This window comes from Peromyscus californicus, unplaced genomic scaffold, assembly GCF_007827085.1.
Source record: "Peromyscus californicus insignis strain IS unplaced genomic scaffold, ASM782708v3 Scaffold_3__1_contigs__length_106647218, whole genome shotgun sequence".
Taxonomy (NCBI): Eukaryota; Metazoa; Chordata; class Mammalia; order Rodentia; family Cricetidae; genus Peromyscus; species Peromyscus californicus.
The window spans coordinates 40055717-40076249 of record NW_026294551.1 but is presented as its reverse complement, the minus strand read 5'-3'; the positions used below and the strand labels follow the sequence as shown (position 1 = coordinate 40076249).

General features: G+C 41.4%; 1 protein-coding gene across 2 annotated transcripts in view; it reads right to left on the bottom strand.

Annotated features, from left to right (window-relative positions):
- Positions 1-4235: 4235 nt before the first annotated feature.
- Cct6b (chaperonin containing TCP1 subunit 6B) overlaps positions 4236-20533 on the bottom strand; it is a 43226-nt gene continuing 26928 nt past the window's right edge. For both annotated transcript variants that reach the window (XM_052759791.1, XM_052759790.1), the window contains 4 exons: positions 9330-9463; positions 7905-8007; positions 6008-6080; positions 4236-5505 (listed from right to left, as the gene is read on the bottom strand). In XM_052759791.1, coding sequence (XP_052615751.1) covers positions 5433-5505; positions 6008-6080; positions 7905-8007; positions 9330-9463 — 383 coding nt within the window. In that variant the 3' untranslated portion in view covers positions 4236-5432. The remainder of the gene's footprint in view (positions 5506-6007; positions 6081-7904; positions 8008-9329; positions 9464-20533) is intronic.

Sequence of the window (20533 nt, the reverse complement as noted above, 5' to 3'; positions counted from 1 at the left end):
CATCAAATCTAAAACACCACTGCCTGTGAGATGTACCATCTCTTTATATACTAAGAGAAAAATATATTGTCACTTCAACCATGACAATGTTTTCTTGACACTCATACATTTTATTTATACTTACCAGAGGAACTTTTTAGATTTGTTTATACAGATTCTTTGCCATAGATCATGGTCAATGAATTCATAATAAATAAAATATAGGCAAGATAAACAAGGTACTCTTCAAACTTCATATTCAGAGTCCAACTCTTCTAAGTCATTGTTCAACACAGTTGGTATCATTCCTGGAATCAAGAGGTGGTAACTCAAGATTTCTTGGGAGTCCTACTGTATCTCTGGTGTGTTCCCCATTAAACCCATGCATTCTTTAAGGTTTTTTGTTTGTTTGTTTGTTTTTTGTTTGGTTTGGTTTTTCAAGACAAGGTTTCTCTGTGTAACAGCCCTGGCTGTCCTGGATCTTGCTCTGTAGACCAGGTTGGCCTCAGACTCACAGAGATCTGCCTGCCTCTGCCTCCCAAGTGCTGGGATTAAAGGCATGCTCCAATTCTCTAAATTTTGATGCTGAAGATTTCTTTGACTTGCCAGAAAGTGAGAACAGTAAGGTTTTGGTCAACCAACATTTATTTTCCTTCCTCCAGTGGTCTGTCAGGGATTACAAGTGACCAAGTTTGAGAGGAATTAGTAGATGCCATTGTCAGCAGTGTATATCCTAACTACAGAAATGTTGAAGTATGAAAAATATGCATGTCACAACTGATAAATATGGTATATCCTAACATATACGGTTTATCTCAGGAATGAAAAATTAGTTTACTAATGCATTAAAATATGTCAGATGTAGTGACATATATATGTCCTTAATCTCAGTATTTGGGAGGCAGAGGCAGGCAGATCTCTCTGAGTTCAAGGCCAGCCTGGTCTACATAGCCAGTTTCAAACCAGCCATGGATATATAGTAAGACCTGTCTCCAAAAACTCTATTAAAATAGGTGATCACATTACCACATTAAAGCAAAACATCTCACTGTATGGAGAAAATCACTTAAACTCAAAAAACAACAACAAAAAGTTCAACTCGTAGCAAAACAGAAAGGAACAGATTTCGCCTTATGTAGCTACCTGCCAATATCTCACAGCAAAAATAGACAGGGAAGGAAGGTGCCTTAGTTAGGATTACTACTGCTGTGATGAGATGTCGTGACCAAAAGCAAGTTTGGGAGGAAAAGGCTTATTAGGCTTACACTTCCACATTATAGTTATCATCGAAGGAAGTCAGGAAAGGAACTCATACAGAGAAGGAATCTGGAGGCAGGAGCTGATGCAAAGGCCATGGAGAGAAGCTGCTTACTTGGCTTGCTTCTCATAGTTTGCTCTGTGGGCTTTCTTATAGAACATGGGACCACCAGCCCAGGGGTGGCACCACCTATAACAGGTTGGGCTCTCCCCATCAATCACCCATTAAGAAAATTCCCTACAGGCTGGCCTGAAGCCTGCTCTCATGGAGGTGTTTTCTCAATTGAGGTTCCTCCTCCCTGATGACTTAGCCTGTGTCAAGTTGACATAAACTAGCCAGCACAGGAGAGAAGGAACCAGAAGCAGTCTCTGAAGGCAAGAACAAGATAGAGATGATAGCTGTCATTACTTCTACACAATAATATACAAAAAGGGTTAACCAGATCAGCAAGACACAGAAACAGTTGATACTAATATAAGGATTGGAATGGTGGGGGGACTAAACTGCTGTTATTCATAGTAACTCGATCTCAACCCAGATATGTTAAGATAATCTACATATCTATAACCACATGATGGCACTAATGGGAGAACCCAGTAAAGTTGTCAAATACAGAATCCACTATTAAAAAACAAATCCCAACCTCTCTAGCCCTTCACACCCCCTCAAAAAAATCCTAGAGGACTTACAGGGCAGCAACAAACAATTTAAAAATGTAACCTTCATAAATGGTCTTATTCATAAAATCTTCTAAGACACAATACACAGGAACAAATCTAGCCAAAATGTAATGCATTTTATAAGAAACATTTAAAAGTTAAAAGCAAAACGTTGACTAATTAATAAAAACTTGGAACATGAGGAAGATATAAATAAAATTATAAGCAATTTACAACTGTCCATTCTACCTGAAATAATCTATAGCATCGCTGTAGTCCTAATAAGTGTAAGTCCCTCGGTGAGCACATGGTAAAACTAAGTAAGAAAAAGACCAGGTCCAGGAAGAGCCCAAACAATTGTAAAGAAAACAAAGAAAAAGTGGAAGTAGGAGGCTGTGGTCACACTACTAGGTTTTGAGACTTTCTGGGAAGTTTTAAGAATTAAAACAATGTGGTGATGATATGACAACAACATAACAGAAAAACTGAACATGAGATTTAAATCAAAACCAACTCAAAATATGAAAACTTAGCTTCCCCTGTAGTCTAATGCTTAGGACTAGTGTTCTCTCCAATCATGAAAATCTGATTAAGGTCAATGACTTATCTCAGTGGGTGCGGACGCCTGCTGCCAGGCCTGATGCCTGAGTTTGACCCTCAGAACCCACACAGTGGTAGGAGAGAAGTGACCCCCACAAGTTGTCCTCTGACCTCCACATGCATGATATAGCATGCACTCACACTCTCCCTCCCTCCCTCTCTCTCAATAAATACAGAATTTTAAGAAGAAAATGTCACCGGCCCAATGGAATACAATAAACGTTGGTATACAACAGGGTGTTGTCACACGTAAGTGGGCAGGAGAGCACTTGGTGGCATCATATCAAGTATTTAGAGCCACATCATGTCATGTACAAAAGCAAATGGGAAAAAACAAACTAATCATAAAATACAGACAACTTCTTTATTATTTAAGTAGAGAGAAATTTCTTGAGGCAGAATATCAAATTATACACACACACACACACACACACACACACACACACACACACACACATCTTCCCATATCACACCATTTATGATGATTTAAAAAACCAAATGGCAGGCCGGGCGGTGGTGGCGCACGCCTTTAATCCCAGCACTCGGGAGGCAGAGCCAGGCGGATCTCTGTGAGGTCGAGGCCAGCCTGGGCTACAGAGTGAGTTCTAGGACAGGCACAAAGCTACACAGAGAAACCCTGTCTTGAAAAACCAAAAAAAAAAAAAAAAAAAAAAAACCAAATGGCCAAGAGTTTATGAAAAAACATGTTCAGTCGAACTAGTGACCAAGGCAATTTCCAGATGTGAGATGTAACCATTACCCTTCACACTGGAAAACATTAAGGTTAGGACTCCGAGGTTGTAGCAACAGGAAATGTATGTATTATATTTTGCAGAGAGATTAAGAAACTTGTGAAGTTACTTGGTAAATATAAGACTGAACTGACACTTCACTTCCCAGAAGACATGTACAAAGGACTTCACCATGTGGTGACTAAAGTCATGTGGAATTAGAAATAACAAAAAAGATGAACATGAAATGCACTAGGGCACTCCGAAATTGCTAAAATAAATGGATAAATCTCAAAACCATTTAGTGGGAAATAAAAGCAGTAAAATATATATCTACAGAATACCTTATTTATAGATTAAAGCCTGAGGGAGAATGTGTTCTATCCTCACAGGTATGTGCACATATAGTAGAAGCTTTAAAGCACAGTGTATGGAAGACAAAGACCACATCTAGGGAGGCTGGGTGGGAGGGCCCATGACAGGGAGAAGACAGCTGGTGCATCAGCATCCCCTTAAGCATAGCGCGTTCATGTATGTGCACAAGGGCACGTGTGTTTGCACATACACGTGGAAGCCATAGGACAACCTCAACTGTCACCTTTAGGAATACTGCCCACCTCCCTTTGAGACAGGCTCTCTCATTGGCCTGGAAGCAGCAAGCCCCAGGGATCCTCCTCCTCCATCTCTGTCTCACTGGTGCTGGGATAACAAGCGCAGGCCACACCAGGCATTTCCCGTGGGGACTGAACTCAGACCTTCACACTTGTGAGGAAAGTGCTTTCCTGAGTGTGCTGTCTTCACAGCCCCTTAACATCTACTTCTTCTTCTTGTTGAAGAAAATTCAAAAGCCGGATGGTGGTGGCGCACGCCTTTAATCCCAGCACTCGGGAGGCAGAGGCAGGCGGATCTCTGTGAGTTCAAGGCCAGCCTGGTCTACAAAGCGAGTTCCAGGAAAGGCTCCAAAGCTACACAGAGAAACCTTGTCTTGAAAAAAAAAAAAAAAGAAAATTCAAAGCATGTTGGCTTGTGCCTGTAAACCCAACACTCGGGAGGATAAGCAGAAGGTGTGCTGAGAGTTCAAGTCCAACCTGGGCTACAGCCTGAGACTCTTTCCTGAAAATCTGCACAAAAAAGTCTTGATGCACATAGTATGTTGACAATGGAAACTTAAAATACAAACAGTAAACTAAACAGAAGTGTGTCTTGCAATGAACTGTCATGCAAGGATGTTTAGAAGCATTGGCTACTGACTTAAAGAGATGTCAACAAACATACTAAGTGAAATAAAACAGGGTATAAAATTGTAGATTTTTCAACCAACGCATGAAATGATCAAAGGAATCTTCTCCTAGTGCTATAAACAAGTTCCAAGAACACACCTGAGACATTTTAATATCTTATCAACTTGGATCCAGGCAAAGAACATGGACAAAGAGCCTGGAGAGAGATTAACTGGAGAGCTTTAAACAAATGGATATCAGGACTGTCTATCTACAGACTAGCTACACTAGAACCAAAGGCAGTGTTCTCATAGAGCTGATGCTAATAAGCCCTGCCTTTCCAGAGGGACTGCCTTGCTGTCCAGTCAGGGCTATCAGAGCCAGGGCAGAGTACAGGTTGCTGAAAAGAGCAGGGTTATAACACCAGCACTCAGACACTGAGGCAGGAGGATTCTAAATTCCAGCCCAAGCTACATAGCCATACCCTGCCCACACCTTTAAAGGCTAAGCAAACTATAACAAACTATATGCTAAATAGGTTGGGCTAGGGACTGTGCATGAGAAAATTATATTATATGTGATGCCACATTCCTAAGAAAGTGGCAGCAGGAAATTACTGAAGGGCTTTAGAAAGAAAAGAGAACATTTATCTTACTACATTTAAGATCTCTGATAAACTGGAAATTGACTTGGATACTCTAAAACCTGTGCCCAGAAGGTATAGGCATCATGACACATTTTATTTTATGAGAACGGAAATAACATATATTATAGGGTGGGGAGTTAAAACTCAGAAAATATTACTATTATTATTCTTTTACTGGGAAAATTTGTGTGTTCTTTATACTTTGATTAAGTGTTTCTGAAACAGCTGAGACCAAAAGATACACACCACATTTATTTTGTAACAGTTAAGGCCATAAGCCGGTGTTGGATATGACATGCATGCTATCTTGTCTTCCAGATGAATTGATCTTGAATTCAATCACTCTCTGAGAGAAGACATGCCCGCTCGCATAATTTCATCAACCAGGAGAATGTTGGTGGCAATCACTGTGCTAAGGATGAAAAGATGAGAGTGAGTCAAGCCTCCTAGCACATGCCTGCGTCTCCCCAGCAATCTTCCGGCAGCGCAGGGCACTTTTTCCTTCGGCTATGCTGGTGTGAGAGTTTATGAAACAAAGATATCACGAACGAAGCAGCCCTCCTCACACTGTAATTTTGACTGCTTTGTTGACTCGGTAGAAGTCTAATTTATACCCCAGCAAAGCTGCGCTAACTGTCACATGTCGCTGCTCCCCCCTGCCACACAGACAGTGCTGTTGCAGTACTTCCTGCCTCCCCCTCCCACTCCAACAGTGAGGGTGAGGTTAGCTTTCCCAGGGACTTACACTGCTGCAGATACAGTGCTTAAGGGACTGTAGGAGGACAAAAGCTAGCCTCAGCAGCTGGCAACTACAATGCCATACACTTCACAATGTCTTCAGAACAAAAATAACAGGAAATGTTCAAAGCTATCAGTTATATCCCTAAAGGTCTTTCTCTTCTTTGCCAATTTACCATGAGTGAAGAAGATGTTTTTTCACACAATAATTATCCCAAACTCCTGCTTCTGCTGCTACCATCGGCTCCCCTGCAAAGTAAAAACAAACCTCTTAATACAGCAATCTTGATATACCCTGTCAATGTTGACTGGTGGAGTCTAACAATATTTAATCTCTTACAGAACTACTTTCGTCAAGGTCACCAATGACCTCTGTGCTAAGTGCTGTGGGCTCTCGCCAGCCTTATCTACTGCTTGACAGCTCATCATATCCCTTTGACAATTCCTTCTTGGCTTTCAGACACCATGCTCCCCTTTCTTTTCACTGTACAACCCCCATCCAGCCCAAGACTCTTCTATTCTCTCACTATACATATGTCTTAGTCAGGATTACTATTGCTGTGATGAAACACTATGACCAAAGAAACTTGAGGACGAAAGGGTTTATTCGGCGTATGCTTCCACACTGTTCATCATCAAAAGAAGTCAGGACAGGAACTCAAATAGGGCAGGACCCTGGAGGAAGGAGCTGATGCAGAGGCCACAGAGGATGCTGCTTACTGGCTTGCTCAGCCTGCTTTCTTATGGAAGCCAGGACCACCAGCCCAGGGATGGCACACCCACAATGGGCTGGCTCTCCCCCATCAATCATTAAGAAAATACCCTATAGGGTTGTCAACAACCTGATCTTATGGAGAGGTTTTCTTAATTGAGGCTCCCTCCTCTCAGATGACTCTAGCTTGTGTCAGGTTGACATAAAACTACCTAGCATAACGTATTTCCCAGGCAGTCTCATCCAATTTTCTGGGTTTAAGCTATCTACATCCTGATAACTCTCTTACCTCTTTTTCTTGAGCTCAATATATCAAACAACTTCTCCCAAAAGACCGTAAGTACTTCAAACTAGACTTTGCCAAAACTGAACAGTCCCTCAGTCCACAACCAGCTTTATCTAGTTTTCTCCCATTGTTAGTGCAATTCTAACCTACTAGTTGTTTAGCTAACTGCCCTCCATAGGGTGGAGTGTGGTCGGAGTGATCCTTTCAAATAGACCATGTCACATCTCTGCTCAAAATCGCTCCCATTTCACTGCAAGGATTAAAACACAAAAGCCAAAGTTCTCGGACTAGCCCACATGCCACTGTATAATCTGACCTATCCCCTCTCCTACCTCCTTCCTTCCTTCCCTGCTGGCTGTGCCCTCTCCTGAGAAAGCACTTAATGCTGCCCCTCCATGGCTAACTCTTCAGTTCCTTCAGCTTCATCAGTAGACATTTTCCTAGTGTATACTGTACAAATGTTGTAATTTTCATCCCTTTCCTACCTTCTTTAATTAGCATTCATGATCATCCTTACTTTGCTCTTTTATTTTTTCAAGTTTATTGTTCTCTTAGATGCTAAATAATTTATTTGTTAGAGTTATTGTTTACTGCCTGTTTTCACTCACTACAAGAGAAGCTCTATTTTGCCCAGTGTGAATCCAAATAATAAGCATTCAATAAGTATATCTTTTTAACATTGGCGAGGGCAGAGAGGACCGGAGATGTAGATAGTTCAGTCGTTGACTGCTGTACAAACACAAGGACCGAGTCTGAGTTTGGTCCCTAGAACCCACATTTAAAAGTTCTTTTGTTTCAGTTAAGAGCACTTGTTACTCTTGCAGAGTACCCAGGTTCAGGGCCAGTTCCAGAGGATCTGATGCTCTCTTCTGAGCTCCACAGGTACTGCATGCACGTTGTGCACAGACATACACAAAAGCAAAAACACCTAAACACATTAAATATTTTTTGGAGTAAGCTAGATGCAATCAAGATTGATATAACAAAATGTCCCAACCTACCACTCTCTGTTATAAGATTTGGGTTCTTGAAGAACAATCTCTTGAGTAAAGCTAAGTTTCCTTCAATCTCTTACCTGTATTCAGGTCTATGCCCACAAGCTCTTTTGATTCTGCATGTTCAGTCTGAACTTTTATCAATGTTTCCTGCAGGTCATAACCAGAATTCTGAGCAAGAACCTTCAGGAAAAAACAACAAGTATGTGTGGAGTGCCTTCGCATATGTATTTGAAAATCAAGTACAAAAGTAAGGTACTACTTTTCAGTCTTGTGAAAACACAATCACAATACAGTGCTCATCTCCTTTAGAAGAATCCCATGCCCAACCTAAACCAAATGATTGCTTTATCTCCCTAGCACATTCTGTACTTGAACAGCTCCCCTTGTACAGAACTCTAAGTTCCAAGGACCAGACTTCCCAAATCCCACATATTTTTCAGGCAAGGCATCATGTGGTCCAGGTTGGCCTCCAACCTCTTCTCCCCTCATGGAGCAGGAACCGCCTTGAGCTCCCTGTCCTCCTGCTTCACCTCCCAAGTGCTGGCACTAGGCACATGCCACCACACCCAGCTGCTTTCTTTTCTTAGAAAAGATTTAAGATCCTTTTTGTTTCCCCTGGCCTTTGAGCCGCATGCCCTCCTGTTCTTCCCAGCACTTGCTAAGGAGCAGCAGAGCATCCGCAGCACTGTGTGGCCCTTGGCTTCAGAAGGAGAGCCATGAACTACAGCAGCTTGGATGGAGATGCCTTACTCTATACCAGCCTAATTTTCCTACTGACAGCTGATAGAGAAGAGGGCCACTGTGTGCCAGGGCCACCAATTCATGTCAACAACATCATTACTTAATGACTTTGCTGCTTGGAGGAAAGAAAAAAAAATTGACATCTGATTCACAAACAACGCACAAATTGTGAATAATTCTGATATAAATTATTTAAGTCTTTGCTAGGATGGTTAATAATGGTTTAATTCATGGGAACAGCATGCTGGAAACATCTTTCTATATTTCTATGTGGCTGACAACTAACGGAAGGCAGAGAGCAAGGAAGGACAGTTCTCTGTCCTCTTGCTGCCTCTCTCCTCGTCTCGAAATTACCACAGATTCAAGCTGGTCGGATTTGGGAACGCTAAACATTTTGAAGTTCTTCTCTTCTCACAACTTAAAGTAATAACATGTTGAATGCCACCAACAAAACAAGAATCTATGTTACAAATAAAAATCTAACAAAACTTAAGTTCAAAACTGTTCGCTAGGATTGGTTAGTAATGAACTTTCTACAGTGCTTTTGGACCCAAGGAAAACCTGACTGCTTCCTGGAGCTCCCAAAGTACCATAAGCTTCAGTCCCCATAGTCGCTCTGCTGGGTTTGTAAAATATTTAACACAACAGGAAATGCAAATAAGCACATTTCTAACTCTGCGAACTGCTGGGCAAGATGGGCAATTTGTAATCAAGGATCTTTCAGTAAAGACAGTTGTTATCTGGCCAGGAGACAGTTGTACCTTCGGGATAATAAGTAAGGAATCTGCAAAGGCTTGGATGCCAAGGCGAGTTCTTCCCTGCACACGGTGCTTGTGGTTAACAAGAGCTTCTGCTATTGCGACTTCAACTGCTCCAGCCCCTGGAACCACACAGCCTGCCAGAGGGAAATAATAGAAAGTTGTCAAGCAAGGAAAGAGAGTGAGAAAAGCAACTAGCTATAAAAGCAAGTGTGTTTAATTAGTTGACTACCTCTGAAATGTTCTGAATATATTTAGAGATCGAATAAATTCCACAATTCAGAAATAACTAGGTTTCCCTATAAAGCATTCTGAAATCAAACAATTAAGCACGGTACAAACACTGGTCACATACAGTTTGTTTCATGTTTATTCTCTGGAAAATAAAAATGGAATTTCTAGGGTAGAGAGATGGTTCCCAGCACCCACATCAGGCAGCTTACAACCAGCTATAACTCAAGTCCAAGGAATCTACACTGTCTTGCATTAACCTGCATTAACATAGTGTACATAAATTCACACAGGCACACACACACAAATAAAAAAATAAATCTCTTTTTAGGTAGACATCTCTTTTATCTACATCTTACAGTTCTATGAGTACACTGAGAAGTTGTTATTTATAATTTATAGAAGCAAGTAGCTGGATACAGTGTCTCATCTAAAAAAATGTAAGAGGCCTTAGAATGATATATTTCAACCTTTGAAAGACAATAACTGCTAACCCAGACTACTTTATCTATGAAACTATCTCTCATAATTGAAGGAGTGGACCAGGAATTCATGGTCACTAAGCCAGCTCTACCAAAGATGTTCAAAGGGATCCTGAGGTCTGAAAAGAAAGACACTCTCTGAGACCACAGGAAACAGCAGGTGATGCCAGAAGAGAAGTGAAGCCAATGAATGACAGGACTCATCAGTCACCATGAGATCAACAACGTAACAGGAGCCAATGCACACCTTCAGTGGTAACGCTGCACATCAACGGTCTCAACTCCCCACATAGAAGACACACTAAAAGGCTGGATTTACAACTAACCAGGGCTCATAGGAGCTCACAGAGACCAAACTGACAACCAGGGAGCCTGCATGGGAATGACCTAGTCACTCTTCATATATATGACAGTTGTGTAGCTTGGTCTTCTTGTAGGACTCCCAACAGTGGAAGCAGGGGCTGTCTCTGACTCTTTTCTGGTTTTGGGGATCCTATTCCTCACACTAGGTTGCCTGACCCAGACTTAATACAAGGCGAGTTGCTTAGTGTTACTCCAACTTGATACGCTATGTTTTGTTATGTCCATGGGAGACTTGCCCTTTTCTGAATAGAAACAGAGGAGGAGTGCACGTGGGGGGGCCATGGGGGGAGGACTGGGAGTAGAGGAGGGAGGGGAAACTAAAGTCAGGATGTAAAATAAATACATAAATAAAATAAAAATATGAAAATAGAAAAAAGTTTTTTACAGAGACTGGATTTATAAGAGAATTCTCATAATTGACAAAATAAACTCCAAACCAAAATTAGTCAAAAGAGATAAAGAGAGTGACTTTATACTGACTAAAAGAACACTCTGATAAGACACTACTGCTGTTATAAACATATATACACTGGCCACAAGTGCACCTGACACTACTAGAGGTCAAGACCCAGACAAACCCGATACAAGAATACTGAGTAATGTCAGTGCCCTGCTCTCATCCATAGGCAAGTCATCCCAATGAATCATGAACAGAGAAACATCTGGATTCAGTGATTCCTTAGATCAAATGGACCTAGCAGACATCTACAGAACATTCCACACAAATACTGCTGAATACACGTTCTTCTCTGGAGCCCATAGAACTTTCCCTAAGGTAGATCATATTAAAGGACAAAAAGCAAGTATCGGCAAATACAAGAAAATTGAAACAGTTTCTTGTATTCTATCTGACAACAATGAAATGAAGCTAAAAATCAGCAGCAAGAAAACCACTAACTCATGGAGATTATAACAACTGGCTTACTGAAGAAATCAGAAAGGAAATACATTTTAGAGTTAAATAAAAATGAAGACATAACATACCAAAACTATGAGATATAATGAAAGCAGCTCCAGTGTAAAAGGGGGTTTCTAACTACTGCCAATAGAATTCAGAAAGTCCTAAGGACAAACCTTGAAAATGTGTATTCCACTAAATTGGAACATCTAAAAGAAAAAGATGGGGCTGGAGAGATGACTCAGAGGTTAAGAACACTGGCTGCTCTTCCAGAGGTCCTGAGTTCAATTCCCAGCAATCACATGGTAGCTCACAACCATTTGTAATGAGATCTGGCGCCCTCTTCTGGAACGAAGACATACATGCAGGCAGAACACTGTATACATAATAAAAAGAAATAAATAAATCTAAAAGAAAGAAAGAAAAAGAAATGGATGCCTTTCTAGAAATATGTGACCTATGAAAATTTAACTGAAATAAGCTATTTGAATGGCTCTATAACAAGCAATGAGACCAATGTAGAACTAAAACAAACACTCAGTCAAAAAAGTCCAGGGTCAGCCAGACATGGTGGTGCATGCCTTTAATCCTAGTACTTGAGAGGCAGAGGCAGATGGATCTCTGTGAGTTCAAGGCCTGGTCCACAGAGTGAGTTCCAGGACAGCTAAGGCTACACAGAGAAACCCTGTGAAGAAGAATAAGAAAGAAGAAAGGAGGAGAAGGAGAAGAAGAAGAAATCCCAGCTCAGGTGGATTCACTGCATTCTACTAGATCTTTTTTTTTTTAAGATTTATTTATTTATTATGTATACAGAAGAGGGTGCCCAATCTCATTACAGATGGTTGTGAGCCACCATGTGGGTGCTGGGAATTGAACTCAGGACCTCTGGAAGAGCAATTGGTGCTCTTAACCTCTGAGCCATCTCTCCAGCCCTCTACTAGATCTTGAAAGAAGTAATACCAATGCTTCCAGACTATTCCATACAATGGAAAATGAAAGAATGCTCCAAACTTACATATGAAGCCAGTACTACCCTGATACCAAAACCAGATAAAGACACACACACACAAAAGAAAATTATAGGCCAATTTGTCTTACGAACATAGAAGCAAAAATTCTCAATAAAATACTTGCAAACTGAATTGAATACATCAAAAAAGCATCCATCATTATTAAGTTCACTCCATTCCAGAGATGCAGGGATGATTTAAGGTACATAAATCAATAGATGTAATACAGCATATAAATAGACTCAAGGACAGAAATCATGGATCGTTTCAACAGATGCAGAAAAGGCCTTTGGCAAAATCTCACATCTTTGCATGACAAAACATTGAAGAGACTAGGAATGGAAGGAACATATCTCAGCATAACAAAGGCCATATATAATAAACTTAGAGCCAGCACCAGGCAGAAAGGGAGGAAACTCACAACATTCCTATTAAGGTCAGGAACACGACAAGACTGTCCTCTCTCCACTCCTATGCAACACGGAGATGGAAGGTTTAGCCAGAGCTTGTAATAAGATAAGAGAGGAAATAAAAGGGATACAAATAGGAAAAGAAGTGAAAATATCCTTATTTGCAGGTGACATGATACTATAGAGAGAGACCCTAAAAACTCTATCATAGATTCTTACATCTGATAAACACTTCCAGCAAGACAAGATGATACAAAACACGATACAAAAATCAAGTACCCTTCCTATACACCAATGAAAGACACACTGAGAATCAAGGAAACAATACCATTCAAATTAGTTTCAAAAAACAAAACGAAATATCTTGGAATAAACGTAACCAAGGAAACGAAAGCTCTCCATAATGTAAGTTTTAAAACACCACTGAGGGAGAAACTAGAAGACAGAAAAAAACTCTCCCCATGATCATGGATTGGAAGAATTAACATTGTGAAAATGGCTGCCCTACAAAAAGTAATCTACAGATTCAAGGCAGTTCTCATCAAAATTCCAGTACTATTCCCCACAGAAATAAGACAAAATCTTAAAAGTCATGGGAACACATAAAATTCCCCCATACAGGCACTGGGGAGATGGCAAAGTGGTTGACAACACTGCCTCTCTTCAAGGGGGCCTGTTTTTGATCCCCTGCACCCACATGGCAGCTCATAGCCATCTGCAACTCTAGTCCCAGGGCATCTGGCGCCCTCTTCTGGCCTCTGTGAGCACTGTACATATGTGATACACAGACAAACAGGCAAAACACTCATACACATAAAGTATTTTTTAAAGACCTCAGACAGCCAAAGCAATGCTCTGCAATAAGAATAATGCTAAAAAAATCACAGAAATCACATGATAAACTCAATAGATGCAGAAAAGGCTTTTCACAAAAATCTTCATGATAGAAACATTGAAGAAACTAGGCATAAAAATAACATATCCCAGCATAATATTATAGGGCTATACAACAAACTTATAACGAGCATTATACTAAATGGAGGGAAACTCAAGGCATTTCCATTAGAATCAGGAACAAGACAAGGATGCCCACTTTCTCTGCTTTCATTCTTAGCTAGAGCAGTAAGACAAGAGAAGGAAATAAAGGGGAAATAAATAAAAAATAAGTCAAAGTATCCTTATTTGCAGATGATCCATATGGATCTAGTCACAGTTCCCAGCATTGCTGAGGAGTGTGGCCAGATTGAGAGAAGGTATAGAGTTGGTGAGAGGCTGGAGCAGGCAGATGGCATCCTGGTAATGCCTCCTTCTGGCTGGAACTTCCTAGATATCTTGGGAACTCCCCTAGAAGTGAGTAGCTAAGATGACTTCAGTCAATATCTCTTGCAGGCACTGAAAGAATCCAACTGATAATCCCAAATTCTGCTCTGCCTCCCCCCCACACACTCCTCAACTACCACTGTCATACCTGACCAGGAAGGGGTGGACAGCCTTCTGAAGGCCCTCAAAAGGGAACTGTCTGCAATGGGTGGGAACTAATCCGCAGTCCCACCAGGTATTCCTGACCTGGGCAAGGTATCCACATCACTTCCAGCACTGGCTGGATGTTCTTGACCACTATAAGTTGGCATCAGACTTGGCAGTGGTGGTTGGAGGCCAAGAGAGACACAAAGGCACCTGAGCCACCTCGCAGATAGAGGGGACACTGAGAAGATCCTCAATATCACCCAGAACCCTTGAGGTATCTGAGCACAATTCAGGTCCCATGAGATGTTCACACAGAAGAACTTGATCCAAAATGGCAGAACCAAGCCAGGATCCTGAGCATCCTATGGGACTTGCTGGGGACTCAGGACTTTTTGGGCACCCTGGGGATATGAGTGGAGGAATGTGGGTCTTTTATTTTTAGTAAAATATATGATTTTTTTCTGTGATCCTGGTTGGACTCCAGGACCTTACACATGCTAGGCAGGTACTGTCACCAAGCTGTGACCCTATCTACTCCCACCCCCTAGGCTCGTACTCTACTGCCGAGATAAATACCACCTTCATGGATTTGATTCTTCAATGCCAAGGACATGTGGAAAGTTGAGGTCATCCAGGAATGTCTGCATATGAGAATCTGATTTACTCTTGTGATTCCATAGGTCATGGTTTCACATGACCATTTCCATAACTTAAAAAAATAACCCTCCACTCATGTTCATGCAAGCAGCCACAATAGACTGAGTGGATCAAAAACAAAGGGCATTTGAGTAGAAGGGGGCTTATTGGGAAAAAGGACTTTAGCTGTAGAAAGAGGGGACAAGAGAAGGTAATGAGGGTAGAAATGCCCCAAACTCGGTATATACATGTTTGATATTGTCAAACTTAAAAGAAAAGAAATAATTTACTTTAAAACTACATGGAGGGGCTAGAGAGATGGCTCAGCAATTAAGATCACTGGTGATTTTTCCAGAGGACCTGGGTTCAAATCCCAGCATCTACAATGGTAGCTCATTACCACTTGTAACCCCAGTTCCAGGGAATCTGACACCCTCTTCTGGCCTCCACAGACATCAGGCACATACATGTGATGCACAGACATACATGCAGGCAAAACACTCGTACACATAAAATAATAATTAAAAAAAAACCACTTTAGATTCCATCTCAGGCCCAGAAGAATGGTAATCATTAACAATTATCCAAATAAATGCTAGTGAGGATATGGCCCAAAGGGAATTGTATACACTGCTGTGAACTGGTAATGGAGGTCCTTAAAAAACTAAAAGTAGATCTACTATGGGATCCAGCTACACCACTCTCAGTGATGCCTGAAGAGCTCCAAGTCAACATATCACAGATATGCTTAGGCATCAAGATTTGTTACAGAACTGTTTACAACAGCTAAGTCAGAGAACCAACCAAGATATCCAATAAGACAAGAATAGATAAAATGTGACATAGATACACAATGGAAAAGTTTTCAGTCATAAGGGAGAAAGGTACACCATCTGCCGGGAAATGGGTACAACTGTAGATATTCATATTTTCAGTCTCAGACAAATATTGCATGTTTTTTCTAATTAGTGGTTCCTAGATTTTATTAGGTACATAAAATCCCATGAGTATACACTGTCAGACACAGTGCAGCAGAAGACAAAAACCAAAACTGCACCCAGCAGTATGAAGAGTTCTCTTTCAGAGACCTCCACTCAGGTGATGATGAGCCCTTGACTTCCCCACAGGGGGGAAAAATCAGACTGAACCCATTTGAAGCAGAAATGGAATTCATTAAGGAGAAAGTTTAGGACCAGCAAGATGGCTTGGTGGGTAAGAGCATGTGGCAGCTAATCTTCATTGTCGCCTTGGCATGCCTGGGAAGAGGGAACCTCAAGTGAAGAATCACCGCCATCACACTGGCCTGTGGGTATGCCTGTGGAGGGACAGGATTTTTTTTTAATTGCTAATTGATGTGGGAGAGTCTAGTCCACTGTTGGTGATACCACAGCTAGGCAAGTAAGCCTGGGCTATAAAAAGAAAAGTAGCTGCCAGGTGGTGGTGGTGCACACCTTTAATCCCAGCACTCAGGAGACAAAGGCAGGTGAATCTCTGAGTTCGAGGCTAACCTGGTCTACAGAGTGAGTTCTAGGATAGCCAGGGTTACACACTGTCTTGAAAAATAAACAAACAAAGAGGAGAAGAAAAGAAAAAAGAGTAGCTGAGCATGAGTCTGGGAGCAAGCCAGTAAGGAGCATTCCTCCATGATTTCTCTGTCAAGTTTCTGCCTCGAGTTCTTGCATTGGTTTTCCTCAATGAACAGTAACTCATGATATGAAATAAACCCTTTCCTCCCCGAGTTGCTTTTGGTCATAGTGTTTATCACAGAAACAAAAAAGCAAACTAGAAATAAGGCACTTGCTGCTGTGCCTAATGACCTGAGTTCAGCTCTCAGAACCCACATGTGGTGGTATTGCGTTCCCTAAAATATTGTGCACCCTAATAAACTTACCTGGGGTCAGAGACAGAACAGCCACTAGATACAAAAGCTAGAAAATGGTGGCATACATGCCTTTAATCCTAGCATTCCAGAGGCAGAAATTGTGTTCAAGGAAACAGCCAGGCATGGTGACACACGCCTTTAATCCCAAGAAGTGAGGCTTTAATCCCAGGGAGTGATGGTAGAAAGCAGAAAGGTATATAAGGCGTGAGGACCAGGAACTAGAAGCATTTGGCTGGTTAAGCGTTCAGGATTTCGAGCAGCAGTTCAGCTGAGAGCCATTGGGATGAGGACACAGAAGCTTCCAGTCTGAGGAAACAAGACCAGCTGAGAAGTTGGCCAGGTGAGGTTAGATGTGGCTCGTTCTGTCTCTCTGACCTTCCAGCATTCACCCGAAATAACTGACCACAGGTTTGATTTTATTAATAAGAACTGTTAAGATTCCTGCTACAGTGGGAAGAGAGAACCAACTCTTGAAGTTGCCCTCTGATCACCATGCACTCTGTCATGGCACACATGTGCCCATGCATATAACACACATATAATAAATAAACAAACACAGATTTCAGCAAGAGGCTAATAGAAAGAGAGATGCTTAGGGGAAGAATAAGACACACCCAAGAGCCTAGGCACGAGCTCCTCAAAAGAGTACAGCATAAGTGTCTCAGCAGTCATTATATACTATTTTATTAACTCTAAAATTATAACTCTTAATGGTTACTGTAAAAACTTTTTCCTCCTTTTCCCTTTTTGCATTTACTTATTTATGTGTGTGTGAGGGTGGGCGGGTGCATGCATCCCACAGTGAACACTGGAGGTGGTCAGAGGACAATGTTAGGAAGTCGGTTCTCTCCTTCCACCATGAGGATCCCAAGATTGAACTCACGTTGTCAGCCTTGGCAGCTAGTGTCTTTACCTATTGAGTAGTCTTTCCAGTCCTATCCCACTCTTTATGATAAGCGAGATTATAGGGTAGCTCCAAGGGTGCCTTGGTTGGGATTCAAATCTAATAAAGAAAAAAACCACAAGCCACAAGGGTTGCACAAGGGGGTTAAAACATGTCTTTTATTGTAAGTGGAGAGTCTTATGAGAGTTCTAGAAGATTGCAGGTTTACAGATGAGAATGGGAAAAGGTCACCTACACTTAGGCCTCAGGCATAGCTCATTGCTATTTAAACACTCTTATTTGAATCACCACTACATAAAAGGAAGACTGTCTCCACGTAGGTAACCTTCACAGTGCATGTTGTTGGAACTCTCGACTCTCAGCTGGAGAGAAGCTTCAAGCAGAAAGCGGAAAGGGGAAGGGGCTCCTTTCCCTCCCCACCTCCCCGTAATTTCCCCTGACTTTCATCCTGCCCCACATATGACATAAAAGTCTAAATGACACTGGCTAGGGGAACAAAGAGGACTGACGGGAAGGGGGAGGCAGGAAGGGATATGGAGGGAAGCATGTTCAATATACATTATATAGTTGTATGAAGTGTCCTTATGTAACATAGAGCCATGTACAATGAAAATGCATAATAAATCTTTTAATTGAGAAAGAACTCTCCAGTGTTTGCTGGAGCTGATATAAGATGTAACAGTTCTGGACCACGGTTCCTGTTTCACCACAGCAGCTCAGTAGTGACATCCACAATGTGTCCACACTGCTATTTAACTGAAGCAATGCATAGAGCCATGCCACCTTGAATCTGCCTGATCCCATCCAATCTCAACGTGTGAATGTCATTGGTGGGAACAGTGACTTACTGCCTTTTTTTTTTTTTTTTTTTTTTTTTTTGAGCTGAGGACCGAACCCAGAGCCTTGTGCTTGCTAGGCAAGCACTCTACCACTGAGCTAAATCCCCAACCCCATAGTTTTTAAAAAAGAAAAGGAACTAAAGTCATGCAAAATTATGTTTGTTTTTATTTAAAATCAATTTGAAAGTGTGACTTTTAGACCCTTCCCCAGAGTTGAGTTAATGCAAAAATGTATTAAAATGAAGAGAGAATTAGGACAAGTAATGTGGCCAGAGATTTTGGTATGGAATTCTTGGGACCCCATGAAGTATTTGCTTTCTATATTGGAGCAGAATCTAAACTGCTGCCCAAGGAAAACATTAGGGGTCCTTTATTCTAAGCCAAGAGCTTTGTGTTAAAATGCACAACCTGGATAGGGCATTACCTCTGCTTGTACAGCTTGGGTAGTTGTGTTGTGGTGCTGGAGAGTAAACCTGGGCCTTGCTCATGGCAGGCACGGGCTCTACCATGCAACAAAAGATCCCAGTCCTGCTTGGATAGTGTCATAAGGCTTTGGACTTGTTGAAATTGTTAAATTGTTTTGCTTTGTAAGTACCCATGATTATAGCAAAACAATATAAAAATCAATTATTTCTCAGCTCAACATTTTTATTACCATCTCCCTTTTCTGATTCATTTCATAAATAAGTGCTGAAGGAGTTATTCATCTATAAGCTGGGTATATCCTTATGTCTCATCATGTTTTGAAAAGCTCCTTCCTAAGAAAGAATGTACTCAAAATAATATTTGTATTATTTTGTGAGAGGTATAAAGACTAAATATGCAAATAAACACATGTACCCATGTACGCCCCACCCCACCCATCTTAAGAAAGACATTACTGCACCTCTGAGAGCTTCCCCAGAGCCCATTCCTCATGAAAACATAACATAAAGTTGTGGGATGCTGTTGAAGAGAAATTTATAGAACTATCTACATTAGAAAAGAACAGAGTCCTTAAACCAGTGAGCTGAGCTTCCTCCTTAAGAAACTAGAGAGGGGAGCAAAGAGCATTCAGTGTAAGTGGGGGAATGGAAATAGAAGAGATCAGGGTAGACAACTGGGAGATAAGAAAACCGACAAATAGAACTCACACTTGTAATCCCACACTAAGGAAACTCAGATAGGGATGTTGGTATGACTTCAAGGCCAGCCTGGGCTACACTTTGAGTTCCAGGCCAGCTTGGATTAGAGTAGTGAACTCTTGTCTCAAAAAAAAAAAAAGAAGGAAGAAAGGAAGGAAGGCAGGGAGAAACAAAAAGGAGGAAGAGGGAAATGCCTCCTTACAGCTAGAGAAGAAGTAAGGAATGCTATAAACAACTTTATACCGATAAAGTTGACAAGTTAGATGAGTGCCAGTAAACCTTATGCAAAAGGCCAGGTAAGGGCCAGCAGGATGACTCAGTGGGTAAAAGCACCAACCATGCAAGACTGAATTTTGATCCCTAGAACCCAGGTGGAAGGAGAGAACCAACTTCTGAAAGTTGTCCTTTGACCTCTATACATGCACCAAGGCATGAGCACATCCTCACTCACACACACACTCACACATACACACTAATATGATTTTTATTTATCTAGGGGTGTAGTTAAGTGGTAGAAAGCTTGCCTAGAATGTTCATATTCCTGATTGCATCCCTAGTACTGAAAAAAACAGTTTAAGCCAGCTAACAGCCTAGGTTCTGTGGGTTCTACCATTCCCTTTACAACTATTTCATCCCACCATTACAGCACAAAACAGTTACAGTCACTACACACAAGGGGTATGACTGAGTTACAATAAAACCTATTTACTAAAAACATGAAGCAAATCATATTTCATTCACAAGCAATAGTTTGGTGCTCCCACCTTAGATAAGTGGAAATTTTTTTTGGACTAGTACAAAACCAGACACACAAGCTAATGGAATGGAACAGAGGATCCTGTACTAAACCCACACTGCTATAGCCACTGGCTTTTTTTTCCAAGACAGGGTTTCTCTGTGTAACAGCACTAGCTGTCCTGGAACTCTATCTGTAGATCAGGCTGGCCTCAAACTCAGGCCT